This window comes from Alosa alosa, chromosome 19 (genome assembly GCF_017589495.1).
Source record: "Alosa alosa isolate M-15738 ecotype Scorff River chromosome 19, AALO_Geno_1.1, whole genome shotgun sequence".
NCBI lineage: Eukaryota > Metazoa > Chordata > Actinopteri > Clupeiformes > Clupeidae > Alosa > Alosa alosa.
The window spans coordinates 5,642,741-5,658,714 of record NC_063207.1 but is presented as its reverse complement, the minus strand read 5'-3'; the positions used below and the strand labels follow the sequence as shown (position 1 = coordinate 5,658,714).

Genomic DNA, 15,974 nt, shown 5'->3' with positions numbered 1-15,974 from the left:
CCTGAGTGCATATTTTTAGGATTTTAAAGCAGTCAAAACTTTCCCCGATTTCCCAGGAATATTGGTTACATTCCGTAAGCCGCTGAATATTTGTCTCCGTGTTCCTGCTCATTCCGTGAGTGGCGTGAGGGGAGGGAAGGATGAGGGGCAAAAACGGGTCGCGCTCTCCTTTCCCCGACGGCTCGCGAGTGGAAAAATAAGTGGCGGTATTTTAGGAGGGCTCAGCCTTAATTCCTGTGGTGACCTGGCTGCACAGCCTGGAGTGGCGTGCCACCTCATTCCTCACATGCTTGTGTTGTGTGTGTGTGTGTGTGTGTGTGTGTGTGTGTGTGTGTGTGTGTGTGCGCTAGTACGTCCAATATGTGACAATTCGATTAGTTTTTCCAGCTGCGTGTATGCATGTGGTGTGTGTGTGTGTACCTTAGGCTAACCAAGCCTAATAAAACTCCTTCTCAAGTTAACAATGACAATAACTGCTATCTATGTCATCGTGTATACATATTAGCATAATAACTTTGTGCTTTATAATGACATAATTCTCTTACTACCCTCATGCTATCTACAAGTAAATGAAACATAAATACATACTGGGTGCACATATAGAACATGAATATTCTAACTATAAAGTGATAAACCACTTTGTGTCTGTTCAATGAATATCTTTTGAAGTGTTCATCTTACCGACTTCACACTTAAAAGATATAGCAAGCATATATTAATGCAAGTAATACTCAAATGACAATGAGTCATTTGACACCATGGGTAAACTTTATAACAAAGAAAATGCTAATGTATGTACCATTGCATAATGTTACGGTAAAAGTCTAGTGTGTGTACATGAAGTGCTACATAATGTTACGGTAAAGTGTAGTGTGTGTACATGAAGTGCTACTCACATGACCACTCGTGAACACTGCACCTGACCCCATGCGCAGGGCTGATAGTCCGGCTTCACGTAGGTCTCCACTCCGTCCTCCACCACACAGCTCACCGTCTTGGTCACCACATACGCACACCAGTTCCTGAGGAGAGGCAGGGGGAACGTATAGAGGAGTTATAACGTATATATTCCATACTATGCGCACCAGTTCCTGAGGAGAGACAGGGGGAACATATAGAGGAGTTATAACGTATACTGTATATTCCATACTATGCACACCAATTCCTGAGAAGAGACAGGGGGAACATATAGAGGAGTTATAACGTATATTCCATACTATGCGCACCAGTTCCTGAGGAGAGACAGGGGGAACATATAAAGGAGTTATAACGTATATTCCATACACACGCACTAGTTCCTGAGGAGAGACAGGGGGAACATGTACTGTAGAGGAGTTATAACGTATATATTCCATACATATGCACACTAGTTCCTGAGGAGAAATGGGGGAACATTTAGAGGAGTTATGGTATATATTCCATACATACACATATACACACCAGTACCTGATGAGAGACAGGGGGAACATATAGAGGAATTATGGGGGTATATTACATACATACACACACCAGTTCCTGAAGAACATATAGGGGAGTTAGCGTCAAGGGTTTCCAATATGGGGCCAGGGGTACATTTCATATATGCACACCAGTTCATATGGGGAGAGATGAGGAGGATGACCCAAGTTAGTGTAAAGGGTTGGTCAGTCTGGAGGTATACATGATAGAGATGTCCTGCCAGTTTTTGTTCTTACACATTCAGGGTTGTGTTGTTTTACTGTTAGCATTCACCACAATTCCTTGCAGAACATCAGCTCGTCTCACTGATATGGGAGATTAATGGCAGGCTTGGCGACGAAAACGACTGTTTTGTCAGCGTTAGAGTCGACTATTGCCCCACAACATGGCAGAACTCTCACAAAATCTCCTTTCAACAAACTCTTTTTCTCAGCCCTCGTTATGCAACAGACCCTTCATAACAATATTTCAGTTGGCCCCTTCTGTTAATGTAACTTCTAATTCAGGCACATTGCATGCGTGGTTGCTGGGAGACATAGACGGCACTGTGAAAGTTCCCAAAGTTAGCATAACCCCTCACACAGAGTGGGTCAGGCACAGAGGAGAGATGGAGCGATGCCCTAGAACGTCAGAGATTTAGGGGGCAGTTTCCCATGAACGTCCCCCTAAGGTGAATTTACGGTGATCCACTGCACCTCGGGCTGAATCTATGGGCCACTGGTGTCATAAATTAGCTAAGCGCTTGCACATTAATGGTGTCTCCAATCACTGTGCTCCATTCCCCCCTGCAGATGCAAGAGTACACACCGAGAAATCTCCCTGTAGCCATTACACACTCCCTATCCAAAACACACACACACACACACACACGCGCGCGCATGCACGCGCACACACACATACACACGTACACACACACGCACACACATACACACATGCACACACACACACGCATGTGCACACACACATACATACACTCAAACACACAGGACACATATACACACATACAACCACATACACATACACACATGCACACACACAATCACCATACACACACATACATAGTCGCACACACACATTTTTGGTTCACACATCTGCACAGGCTCAGTTTGAACACTGCAAGACAGCAGTGGAAGGAAGATTGCGTCACTGCGTCTGACGCGTGAGAGGAACAGCGTCTAGTGTTTCTCCCCCAGTTTAGTTTTAGTCTATCGGCAAAATCAACAAACGGGCCGCACTGCTCATGCAGATTAGCCGGCCTTTGCTGTGAGCTGTAGCAGCCTACTGAAGCCGAGACCTTAGGGTCAAGCGTCCCGCAGTGACTACACTATCCGTCAGCCTTTCAGACGTTTTGATAAATGATGCCAGCTCCTCAGAGAACGTCACGTATTTGGTGCAAACCCAGTCTGCACGCAGAGTAGCCCAGCCCCAGACAGACTTCATCCATCTGTGTCAGGTTGAAACAGATAGTCTTGTACGCACGAAGCTGTGGAAACTAGCCCGATGATGACCATAACTCCTCAGGCCCTGATTGAGTTGCGCTCAAAGATTTTTCCACAGAATGGGCCGGGCCCCTCTAAACAAAGGCTTTGGTGTCTGTGTAATAAGACTCATTTAAAGACGATGAGCCCGCGGGGCTGACGTAATCCCCCACAAATACTCCTATCTTCTCGCACAGAGAGACACCCTTTTCTGCTTAGGCTGGAGTCGGCACAACTGCGGAGGTCTCCGATCCAAAGACCTGGTTTCGACTATTTTATGTTCTGGTTCAGGTCGAGGTTCTGTCCTGGTTCAGGACTGGGTCTGGATCAGGTCTAGAACTGGTTGAGGTATGGTTCTGTCTCCAGTCTAAATCTGGACCGGGCCCAAATCTGGATCAGGCCATGTTGTGAGGATCTGGCTCTGGTCCAGGTCTATTGCAGCCTCAGCTGCAATCACGGTTTATACTGTGTGTGTGTGTGTGTGTGTGTGTGTGTGTGTGTGTGTGAGAGAGAGAGAGAAAGAGAGAGAAAGGCTGCCATTCTAAGGTTTTAATGTAAACAAACACAAATGAAGAAAGAAAGGAAGAAAGCTTATGTATGTGTATGATCTTCAAACCCACCCCAGCTATGGCTCTGTTGCCTGCTCGTTGCATGTGGTTTGGAGAAGAAGACGCATCCCCTGCAGGCGTGTTATCCATGCAGCCACACCAGAGTGCTCTTACAGTCAGTGGTGATGCAAACAAGATGCCACGTTTGAAATAAGACATTGGCATTTAGCGGAACGCAAAACATCACACCATGTCATGGGCTCCCCCAAAAGTCTTGTTACCCATCTGCTTTGGTTGGCACACACACATGCAAACACACACACACACACACACACACACACACACACACACACACACACACAGGTCTATGCAGCGGATGAGAGAGCTGAGAGCTCATCACACTGACTGGACAACAACCTCCTCTCCTTTGGTTTCCACAGCTGCTAACCAGCTGCTAGCTAGCTTCATCCTTTCCTAACAACTTTCTCTCTCTCTCTTGGTCGATATATCTCTTCCTCTCGTTCACTCTCTCTCTCTTTCAGTCTCTTCCTCTCAGTCTCTCCATCTCTACCTCTCTCCTCCTCTTCTCACTTCCTGTCACTTCATCATTTCTTTCTTTTTCCACTTTCTCTCACACACACACACACACACACACACACACACACACACAGCTGCGGCCCATGCTTACTGTCTGGTGCCAACACAATGTCATGTTTCTACCTCTGCTATTGGACACAGATGGCGTTCTGTGACACGATGACATCACAAAACGCTCTGCTTGGGATAAATGAGAGGATGTTTCTAATTAACTGTGAAAGTCGGGCTGAAAAAATATGTGCTGTTTTGACCAACCCTGAGCATCCTCTGCCAAGTTCCGAAGAATGAGGTCTATTCAGAATCTCCCTTACAAGTGACGGCCTCCCCAACTGCTCTTGATAAAGCCTGTGTACTTTCTTAATTGGCGCGCGCTCACAATTTTTAAACGATGTCGGGCCATAACTTCATCTCAAGCTCTGGGAATGTCTCAACACCACCCATGAGTTAGCGTAAAGGTCATAACTACCCCGCCCAGTCCCCCATGGTTACAGTAAATTCACTTTTACCACAAAGATAAAAAAAAAACCCAATCTGGGGTTGGTCAGGGTGTCTCTCTCCAGAGTGTCGTTTCCCCACAGCCAAGACCTAAGCTGGAATAGGAGTCATTTCAATTAATGCAGCGAACCGTGCCACTTTCACTAACCCTGAGTGCAGTGCGTAGAAGTTAAGACCCCTTTAGACAGCAGCGGAGTCTCTCCTGGCTTTTTTCTGCTAGCTGTGGCTGAGCTGCATTCTTAACACATTTGTCATGCAAGACTTTCATTTCACAGCCTCTCTCTCGCGTTCTCTCTCGCATTCTCTCTCTCTCTCTCTCTCTCTCTCTCTCGCGTTCTCTCTCTCTCTCTCTCTCTCTCTCTCTCTCTCTCTCTCTCTCCGTCGCTTAGAGGGTTTATGCCTGAACCATATCTCCGGCATGTTGCAAGGCGGCAAACAAAAGCCAGAGGTAAGTTGTGGTGGTGGTTGTGGTGTGTGTGTGTGTGTGTGTGTGTGTTGAGGGGGTGAGGGGGGGGGGGTAGACAAAGGGAGGAGGAGGAAGAAAAAAGAGACAATAATTGGCAGCAGTACAGTTTACCCCCACACACACACACACACACACATTCACACACACACACACACACACACAGATTCACACACACACACACAGATTCACACACACACCCACACACACACACACACACACACACACACACACACACACAGATTCACACACACACACACACACACACAGATTCACACACACACACATCACCCCACACACACACACACACACACACACACACACACACACACACACACACACACACACACACACACAGATTCACACACACACACACACACACACACACACACAGATTCACACACACACACACACAGATTCACATACACACACACACACACACACACACACACATTCACACATACACACACACACACACACACACAGATTCACACACACACACACACACACACACACAGATTCACACACAAGATTCATTCCCCCCAATAAAATATAAGCCATGTTTTGCCAAGTAGCTGTCACAAAGAGAGTGTATCGCTCCAAATTTTTTCCCATAATTTTTCCATCACATTTTTCTCTAAAAGCTTACCCAGTCCTGTCATGTGTGATGGAGGAGAGTTGGCACAACTGCTCAGATGTATCAAAGCAAGACCAAAGATGACGGGCAGACAAACAGGCATTTACTCAAAAATGCCATAGTCTAGTTTTTTTTAAACATGGTTGGCTATGCACAGTTCTCAATGCTTAAATTACAACACAAATGTTTAGGGTCTAGAGTATATGTTTGCGTGTAGCCTACAGTACTCAACCTAAATCTGTGCATTGTGCTTAAATCTATCTGCATGCTGTACTGGGAGAGAACATGTAGCAGGAGGTTAACAGTATGTTCTGTATCTAGTTTGATTTAAAGCTGGACGTGAGATGTGCCAGATTGTCCCACGGCCAATATCTGTGCAAAAAAACAACAACAACAACAACAACAACAACAACAACAACAACAACAACAACAACAACAACAACAACAACAAAGTCACAGCGCAGCGCAGCGCAGGTCTGTTTCGAGAACAAAGAAGCTTTAAGGGCTTCAGCAAACACAGGGCCGGCTCCAGTCCTGCACATCTTTGAGATGACCACAGGCTTGTCCTGGAAAAAAATAATAACACAACACCAAACATCTGTTCGGTACAGTGCTCTGACAGTGACTAATCGCAACTTTAACTTCACAGCTAAGGATAAAAAGCAAGTCAGCTTTTTGCCCATGCACCATTTTTTTACTGAGGACCTTCACTTTCAAACTGTGGTCTAAAAATTGCTCTCAGTCCGCGTCTTGTGACCACAGAGTCGTACAGCGTAGCAACTGTCACCACGGTACTGTGTAACAAGTCAACTTTAGAGTTTTCCTCTAAAACAAGGTAGCTATTAACTGCGATCATCCCTATGTTCCCCGGATCCTATGTTCCCTGTTCTGGGTTAGGGTTATGGTTAGGGTCTTTAAAAAAGGGTCCTATGTTTCCATACAAAGCGGGGAACATGGGACCCAGGGAACATAGGACCCGGGGAACATAGGTACGCTCCCATAGCTAGCTAGCAGACAATATGGTAGATTTGGCTGGCAAAGACCAACCACCACACAGCTGGCATTCATAAAGGTAGCTAGCTTGCTAACTGGTGTTTTTCCCCTGGTTACATAGATGTGGTGAGATTATGCTGTAAAACCAGTTGTTTCATTTTTGCAGGGTTTCGTGCCTTGACCACAGAATAGCCCAGCCAGGACAATGTGTGGGAGAGACAGATGTCTTTTTCTTCAATGCACATGGCTCTGTAGCATCAAAACGACTACAAGTGTAAGATAAATACTCTGCTGTACAAAACAGGATTTTTCTATTATAAGCACCTGTAGGACATCAATTTCCTGAAGAGATAGACGTCAGAAAATCATTGAATGTCACCCAAATGATCTTCAGGAAATCTTACACCAGTCTTTGGAAAGTTCAGTCATACCTAAAAAAGATTTCTGTAAGAAGAAAGTGATAACTTGGAGTCCTCTTTCAACCTTTATGTCAATAATGGATTATTCACATTGGAAACACAGCAAGCAGAATATTTCTAGCAATAGACTACAGTGATACCAAGCTGGTTACACTCAAAGGCTTCTACCATAACATTTTATTCTGAATGTTCTACAGGGTTGGGTCAGATTACTTTGAAATGTAATCCATTACTGACTACAAATTACATTGCAATTTTTGTAATCAGTAACATAATCAGGATTACCAAAAACATGTAACGTAATCTGATTACTTTAGGATTACTTTTAGATTACTTCAATAAATATGTCCCTTAAGTAAAAGACACCACCACTGAATTGATTATTATTTCATTACATCTAAGAAATCTCTTTGCTCTGAGTAAAGCATTCCTGTGTGAATTAACTGATCTTTTCTTCCAAAAATCTTAATGTAGCCCCTTGTTTTAGTGTTACCATTTACTTTGAGGTCACCAGGTCCCATTGTCTGAAAAATTTAGCTTTTGCTGGATTTTTTTGACCCAGGGACATGGCCTGAGATTGAATGACACCATGTCCATTTCAATTGTGGGGGTGAGAAAATTATTCCTTTGGGATGTTTTTCAACCAGGGGGACCTGGTGACTTTCTCAAAGTAAACGGTAACACTAAAACAAGAGGCTACATTAAGATTAGGAGGATAAGATCAGGCAGTGTGAGGAGAGACCTGCCCCAATAGTAAATAAGTTAGTAAGTAAGTATAGATACTCTTTTGATCCTGTGAGGGAAATTTGGTCTCCCAATCCGCAAATTAGTGAAGCACAGTGAACACACAGTAAGGTGAAGCACACACCAACCCGGAGCAGTGAACTGTCTGCTACAACGGTGCTCGGGGATCAATGAGGGGTTAGGTGCCTTACTCAAGGGCACTTCAGCTGTGGATGTGGGCATAGGAGAGCAGTGCTCAACCACTTCCCCCGCCCACATTTTTTCTACTGGTTGGGGATCGAACCGGCAAGCCCGAAGCTTGTCGAATTAAAAGATAACTAGGCTATCATTAAAAAGTTGCATTGCTTGCATAATAAAATGTAATCAGGTAATCCCCAACAATGTAACTGTAATCTGATTACACAATTTTTTTATTGTAATCTGGGCTGATTATAGTTACTTGATTTTTGTAATCTGATTACGTAATCCAGATTAAATGTAATCCGTTACTACCCAACCCTGTCTACTGGTACAGGAAAAGCAGAGAAACCGTTTTGTAAAGAAGAGCAGCACAATATATCAGTCTGTGAATACGCCTGCTGGCAGATACATCATCGTCATCATCCTTGTTTCTACTTTCTCATGTGGAGCACACACACACACACACACACACAGACAGATAGACAGACACACACACACACACACACACACACACACATAAACGGACATGGGGAGCTCAATCGTGACTTTGTCTACTCTCCTGTCAATCATGTGGAGGATGGCGCCCTTACGTGCAGCAGCTGATGGGAGGAATAGTGATCCTTTTGTTTGGCCCCTTCTGCTAAAACTGTAATGTCCCATCAGCATTACAGGCTGTGCCGGGGCCTGGCTTTCTTCTCCCAAGACGGTAATTATCCCAAATTAATGTGCTGTACAGTTTTCATAAAAGGATATGGGGGAAATGAGGGGGGGCTGGCTTTGCAGGCACACAGTGACCCATCCAACATGAGTTGGATTTCAGATCGGAACTCGTCGCCCAATCAGCATGTTTCTGTCTGACCCCTGAACCCTGACTTCCTGTGTCTGCCTGGCCAAAGTTTTATCTTTCCTGTTCTCACCTCTTCCCAAAACATCTGGGCAAATTAAAGCTCTGCTCCAACTCTTAGGGGGCCTGAGTTTAGCCTGAGTAGTTCCGATCTGAAGCAATCACAAATCAGGTGAAAACGATCTAGAAAACAGCTGTTTTAATGAAGCCATGACTCTGAGATACAGTCTACATCTCACTGTCATTGCACACATTGACAGGATTGAAAGGTAGTTAGGGATTTTTCGGAATAGCGTGTGCTAAAGGTGAGACACAACATAAGATCTTATCTTATACATCTTCATGGACTCTGATGAAGATGTAACCAACATTGAAACATTAGTCTTTTCTGCACCGTTCATAAATAAATAAATAAATAAATAAATAAATAAGCAATAAACAACATCTGTGTGCTCCAGTGATCCCTTCCTTTTCACAACTCAATGGTCTTTGGAATTACAACCTTAACGTTAATTTCCAAGTTGTTATAGAAACTATGACGTTCTTTTCGAAGTAAGTTGTCACTGGCGGTGGACTATGAAAGGTTCGCGACATCTGTCGACAACACTTTGTTTTTAACAACACTTGTTGCCTGCGGAGTTCTTAAGGGTGCAAACTGCATGCTACATTTATGTACATGCTACAGAAATTGGTCATGTATCCATGATTGCTACTAGCATATAGGGGTAATATAATCTAGGGGTAATCTATAATCAGAACATATGATATAAATATCAAAGATCAGTATTGAAATAGATGTTTTATCACTTCAAACATTTTCACTAAATCTGGCATTTGGACAGAAATGCAGTTGAGCCGGAGGCATTTTGTGTGAGAGGTGATTGTTCCCCTTATCTCTGAATGAGATTCCTGAAGTAATGTATCACGCGTGTTTCTGTCGCGCGTCACGCCTCAGGCTAACAATACAAGGCCTGTGCCCGAGTGGCTTTGATCTGGGAGGAAGGAGAAAGGTTTGGGGTGGGTGTCTCTGGTCTCCGTGCATGTGGAACCAAAAGCCACCCTGTCCGCTGGGTCCAGGCCGAAGCCATCCAGCCGTCATCACCTCATTATAAGCCAGCCTTTTAGGGCTGAAACCAATCTCTGGTGTGTAACATGATTGAACCTGCACCATGAAGAGCCTCTTTATGTTTTACGTTTTTGAACTTGTGGCAACAGGGTGAGTTTTTAACCATGAAGCTTCTTGGGTTTCTCTAAATGACTGCATGTGATGCAGTACAAATTGTTCACTATGCATTGTTCAAGCATCAGGGATCAATAGCCAACCATTATGCATCCATATGGCGTTGTTGTCACCACCACCACACTGTGTGTTGTCATAAACAAACCACACTGTGTGTATGATGGGTGAAGTCTGCAGTAGAGTCGCTCAACCCAAGCATTACAAACAGCTGCAGACGCACAATGTAGCATGAAGAAAGCAAAACCGAGTGAAACCTCTGAGCGAGCACTCACTGTACTCTGTGACTTTCTCAGATGGTTTCCAAGGAAGTCAACTCTCTCTCCGTCTTTCTCTCTCTCTTTGTCCACCTCTGTCTTCTCTCTCTCTCTCTGTCTCTGTCCCTCTCTGTGTCTTTTCTCTCTGTATTTCTCTCTCACTCTGTCTTCCTCTGTTCCTCTGTCTTTCTCTCTCTGTGTCTTTTCTCTCTCTCTCTCTCTCTCTCTCTCTCTCTTCCTTTCTGCACTGAATCTCTTTCCTCCTGAATTTTAAAGTGAGGAAGATTAATTACCATAATCACTTCTGCAGGAACAATGGCCGACACTGGCTTGTGTGTGTGTGTGTGTGTGTGTGTGTGTGTGTGTGTGTGTGTGTGTGTGTGTGTGTGTGTGTGTGTGTGTGTGTGTGTATGTGTGTGTGTGTGTGTGTGTGTCTGGTGTGTGTACAGTATGTGTGTGTGACCTTTAACTACTGACCAGGAGGAGATGATAGAAAACTCCTTCCCCACCCTGCCCCTGACAATCTGAGACATGACAGCTGACCCTTACTGTTAACATTGCCATGTCTAAGGAGAATGATTAATGCTGATAGGTTTACCTAATGTAAGAGGCCTATGGGCGGTTAGCACATATGCTAAGAAGCTACTCAAACAAAAACAGGTTTTGAGGGAGTGGACAGTGAGAAGTGGGTGTCCCATGTGTGTGTGTGTGTGTGTGTGTGTGTGTTGGGGGCTCTCACCCTTCCCAAACAGTTCCAGGCGTTAGTGCCTCTAACATCACCCAGGCCCTGGCCAGAAGCTGAGGGGGGGGAGTGGAGTGGAGCGGAGCGGTCTGAGGCATGGGCTTCTGGGTGAGCTCACGCGTCAGGAATTCATCCACACCTCCTTTCTTCTCAGCTCTCTCAGTGACTTGCTGCTGCATTTTATTAGTGTGAAAACAACAACAGAACCCTGTGCTCTGCGCCCTCCGCAGAACACAGAACAACAAAGAACAGGCTTCCCTTTCAGAACCACACTGGCAATGCCACACTACTTCTCACAGCACTGGGATTCCAGATGAGAACCTCAGAAGAGCCTAAGTTCGCTTTTACATACTTATCACATTGTTTGTCATTCAGCAGGGACTTTTGCTCTTTTCAGGGAAAGCCCCCAGACGCAGTGCCAGGGCCACTCCAGTGGCAGCTCCGAGGATTGACCTCACATCCAACTAAACCTCCCCAGACCGAATTGCTGGTCTTCCCAGCCAAACAAACCATACATCACAACATCACCATCAAAATGGACTCCCTCCTTCCCTCCTGCTCCTACCGAGGTTGCAAGAAACGTAGGTGTCATGATTGATGACCAGCTAACCTTCTCTGAAAACGCCGCCTCTGTCACGTCTGCTACACACAGCATGGTTATCCACTGCAGCTCCCTGCTCTAGGGCTTTCCAGCTTGTGTGGTGAAACAGTGGTAGCTCCGAGGATTGACCTCACATCCCTCTGGAGTTCCGTTTGGAGGCACAGGCCCCTGACCACTAGACCTCCACCACCGACGTACACTTCCCATGCTCTCCTCCTCTCTCTCCTCCGCTCTCCTCCTCTCTATCACCTCCTCTCTATCACCTCCTCTCTCCTCCTCTCTATCACCTCCTCTCTCCTCTGCTCTCTCTCCTCCACTCTCTCTCCTCCTCTATCACCTCCTCTCTCCTCCTCTCTCTCCTCCTCCTCTATCTCCTCCTTCTTATACCACATTCTCCTCCTGCCACACTTTGAATTGTACTGAAACTTGTACCTATGATGTCAGCTCTCTTATCTTCTCATAATAGTGTTGACAGATGCAGTAGTATTTCCTACCTAAGGTCCTTCTTTGCACTGTAGCTTAAATGTTCTCATTCTGTAAGTCACTCTGGGTAACATTGTCTGCTGGATTGATACATGTAAGGAAGTAATGGGGAGGCCTTGATTGTAATTGATTGGCTGATTCTAAATAACATTAATGTATGATACTCTTACCTTTAAGTGTCATTTTAGACATCATGAATGTGATGTCTAAAATGTGATGGATTCTGATTGGCTGTCAGCTTTTTATCATTCTTAAAATTGCTCTGAACACGTTCTTCATATCGTTATGTGTGGAGTGGACGTTGTCATTCATATTGGCTGTGATACTTTTGGTACTTTTTGCTGTCGTGTGAACAGTCCTTTACACGAGTCACTTTGTATGCTGCCTGTCCATGCCACAATGATAGCAGTGTATCATGCGGTTGGGAGAGGCCTGGCTGCAGTGTCTGGTGAGGAGTCCAGCACTGCGAAACCTCGCTGCTCACTGGCCGACGTGAGTCTCTCATTCAGAAGTCTGTCACAGTGACCTGGCTCTCTGCTCCAGGTTTCCCAGTGGGAATGATTTAGCTCGTCAGGGTCAGCGAGGATGGTCAGTTCGCCGACTCGACATTTCTAAATTACAGACTGGGCCTCATGAGGGTTGACCTCTACTGACTCATCTATGACAGAGAGAGAGAGAGAGAGAGAGAGAGAAAGAGTGAGAGAGAAAGAGAGAGAGAGAGATGCGGAGAGAGAAAGAGATGGAGAGAGTGATAGAAAGAGAGAAAGAGTTGGAAAGAGAGAGCTGGAGAGAAAGAGAAATGGAGAGAGATGGAGAGAGAAAGAGATGGAGAGAGAGATAAAAAGAGAGAAAGAGTTGGAAAGAGAGAGAGAGAAAGAGAGAGATGGAGAGAGAAAGAGAGAAAGGGGGAAAGAGATGGAGAGAGATGGAGAGAAAGGGGGAGAATACTCAGTCACTGTGACTTCTCCATTCGTCCAACTGTCCTTCTGTCCAGACTCAAAAATAACTCTGTCACCTTGAGCTGACCTCACTGGTTAGCCGCAGACGCCAACCCCTGACCTTCCCTCTGATGCGAGAGACAGGAAGTGGTCACGCACGCGGCCACTGTTGCTTTCTCCGCTGGGAGTGCCATCACTGTGGTGACCAGTCCATTTCAATGGCTCGGCTTTGTTTGAGTAAATGGGACGACCACATGTCCACCGCTGTGCCGGTGAGTCAGCGGCCAAGACAACGGACTATAGGGGTCATTGGGAATCTTGCCAGCACACACACACACACACACACACACACACACACACACACACACAAACACACACACACACACACATATACACACACACAAACACACACAAATCCACTGCTTCTCAGTCCATAAACACAAACGGAGCCCAGCCGAGGTGCACAATAGCTATACTGTCTCAGCGTCTCTGTTTGCACATCATGGTAACCAGTGCTTTCCGGACGGTAACATAGCACGCAGAGGCTGACGCTGCTAGGCTTAAAATGACCGATTTCCATGCAGCAGAGATATATTATGGCTATTATCCTGATCTGTCAATTCAGTGGTGGTTTAGCTGTAGCCTAAGCAAGCTCCAAATCAACATATTTAACAATGCAAAAGGTTTAATTAGTACTTAGTGTATCTCTAAGACTAGTCCAATTACCTGAGAAGGGACGGGCATAATGGTGGCATCAACACATCAAAGAAGTATTAACCATTATGAAGTTTTATGGGATAGTTTCAAATCGAGGTGCTTTAGAAAGGCGCTATGCAAGCAATCTGTGTGGTCACTGTGACATCAAACAACAATTAGTTAAAGTACCTTGAAACCATTTTTAAGCGTTTGCCAATAGTTCTCTATTCCAAAATAGCAACCCTTCTGGGAAAAGCAGTTAAACACATAGACCTTAAATTAGATACTGGCGTTTTATAGCAAACTTGTCTGAAAGTGCTTCCATCAGTTCAACAATGCTCTTGGGGCAGGAACAGACTAAAGTGAAGCCATCAGACCGGGTGCTTTCCCTTCAATTACCATTTCAGTTTACAGCCGGGATCTCCAATCCAAACTAACCATCAGTTGGGCTTATAGGCTCTCCCTGCCCTTATAATTAACTGTCGTCCACTGGGTTACATGGGTAAAAACACAGATAAATGTCAACCGCTTCAGACAATGGAGACTCCCTAGCAGGTGGTCACTGTTTTAAAGACAGGCGTGGTCTTTACTGTTCGGCTGATGTCATGGTGGAACACAGGGCCAGTTCAAGCTAAAAGACGTCAACAATAACGGCTCTCTCGCCTGTCAGTCACACACTGATGCTGTTGGCTCTTCCCAAAGACCCCTGAGCCTCATGTGTCCATGGAGACGAGCCCGAAACTGATGATGATTGGCTCAGGGTCTGATTTGTTGATGTCCCAGAGTAAACTCTTCAGCTGTTGTGCATTATGATGTCATTTTCTAAAAGCTACCTACCTCGGAGTCTCTGATTGGTTAAAATAACACAGAAACACTTTGTACATGAATCTTTTGACAACATAGCTCTGACAATAGAAACACAAAGAACCAAGTCATGAAAACACACACACACACACACACACACACACACACAGAATAATACCACCAACAGCTGTCTGCTGATCTCTTTGGTCCAGTCTGGTCATCACAATATTTGGATATGCCTGGTGTGTGTGAGAGAGTGTGTGTCCAATTTTATTTCACATGCTGATTTTCCCTGATAAGCCCCAGTGTTATTATTTTTGCTATCACTGGAGCAGATGTCACACAGGCTGGGGAGTGGCTTGATGTTTCCATGTGCGGTGAGAGAGACACGCGTGGGAACTGCACACACACACACACACACACACACACACACACACACACACACACACTCCCATGTGCTGTAAGAGAGACACGCGTGGGAATTGCTATCACACCAGCCCCTGGGCAGCACAAGGGCCTGCTGGCATAGAGTAGAGGCTGGACATCACACCCTGACAACTAACACGGAGCCACACTCACACACACACACACACACACACACACACACACACACACACACACACACACACACACACACACACACACACACACACACACACACACACACACACACACTGTGCTCTCATCTGGCTGTGGCACATCACAACATATGGGCTTTCTCTCTCTCTCTCTCACATACATAGACAGACACACACATACACACACACACATACATAGACACACACACACACACACACACACATACATAGACACACACACACACACACACACACATACATAGACAGACACACACACACACACACACACACATACATAGACAGACACACACACATACACACACACACATACATAGACAGACACACACACACACTGCCAGGTCTTTCAGAGAAGAGTTAAAGAAAGAAAACAGCTCCACATCCACACATATGGTGCTTACTGTATACTAGCAGCCATTTACTATAGCAAGCTTAGCCAGACCTTATATTCAGATAAATTCAATGCAATCTCCGCTCCATTAATGACTGACATTCACCACCCATAGGTGGTGAAGGACTGAGAGCATATATGCAACTGAGGTGAGCTACATCTGTTTCTGACCAGTCCCACATAAACTAGAAGATCACTTGGAGAGCACGTCGAGGTCTAATGCTATATCGCCACCATGGAAGAGGAAGTGCAACCAAATCGGTTGAGCAACCCTCTGGGTCAGTATGACTCCAGACGATCCTTTCTTGGCCCATGTTAAAACTTTCCAGCACACTTCATTTCATTTAAGGCAGAAGAACAAGAAGAAGAACTG

At 45.3% G+C, this 15,974-nt stretch overlaps 1 protein-coding gene across 1 annotated transcript in view; it reads right to left on the bottom strand.

Moving 5' to 3' along the window:
• The window catches only part of emilin1b (elastin microfibril interfacer 1b), a 35,095-nt gene that overhangs the window by 9,503 nt on the left and 9,618 nt on the right, over positions 1–15,974 (bottom strand). Inside the window, exon 2 of the mRNA XM_048228579.1 lies at positions 897–1,022. Within this exon, the coding sequence (XP_048084536.1) occupies positions 897–1,022 (126 nt within the window). The remainder of the gene's footprint in view (positions 1–896; positions 1,023–15,974) is intronic.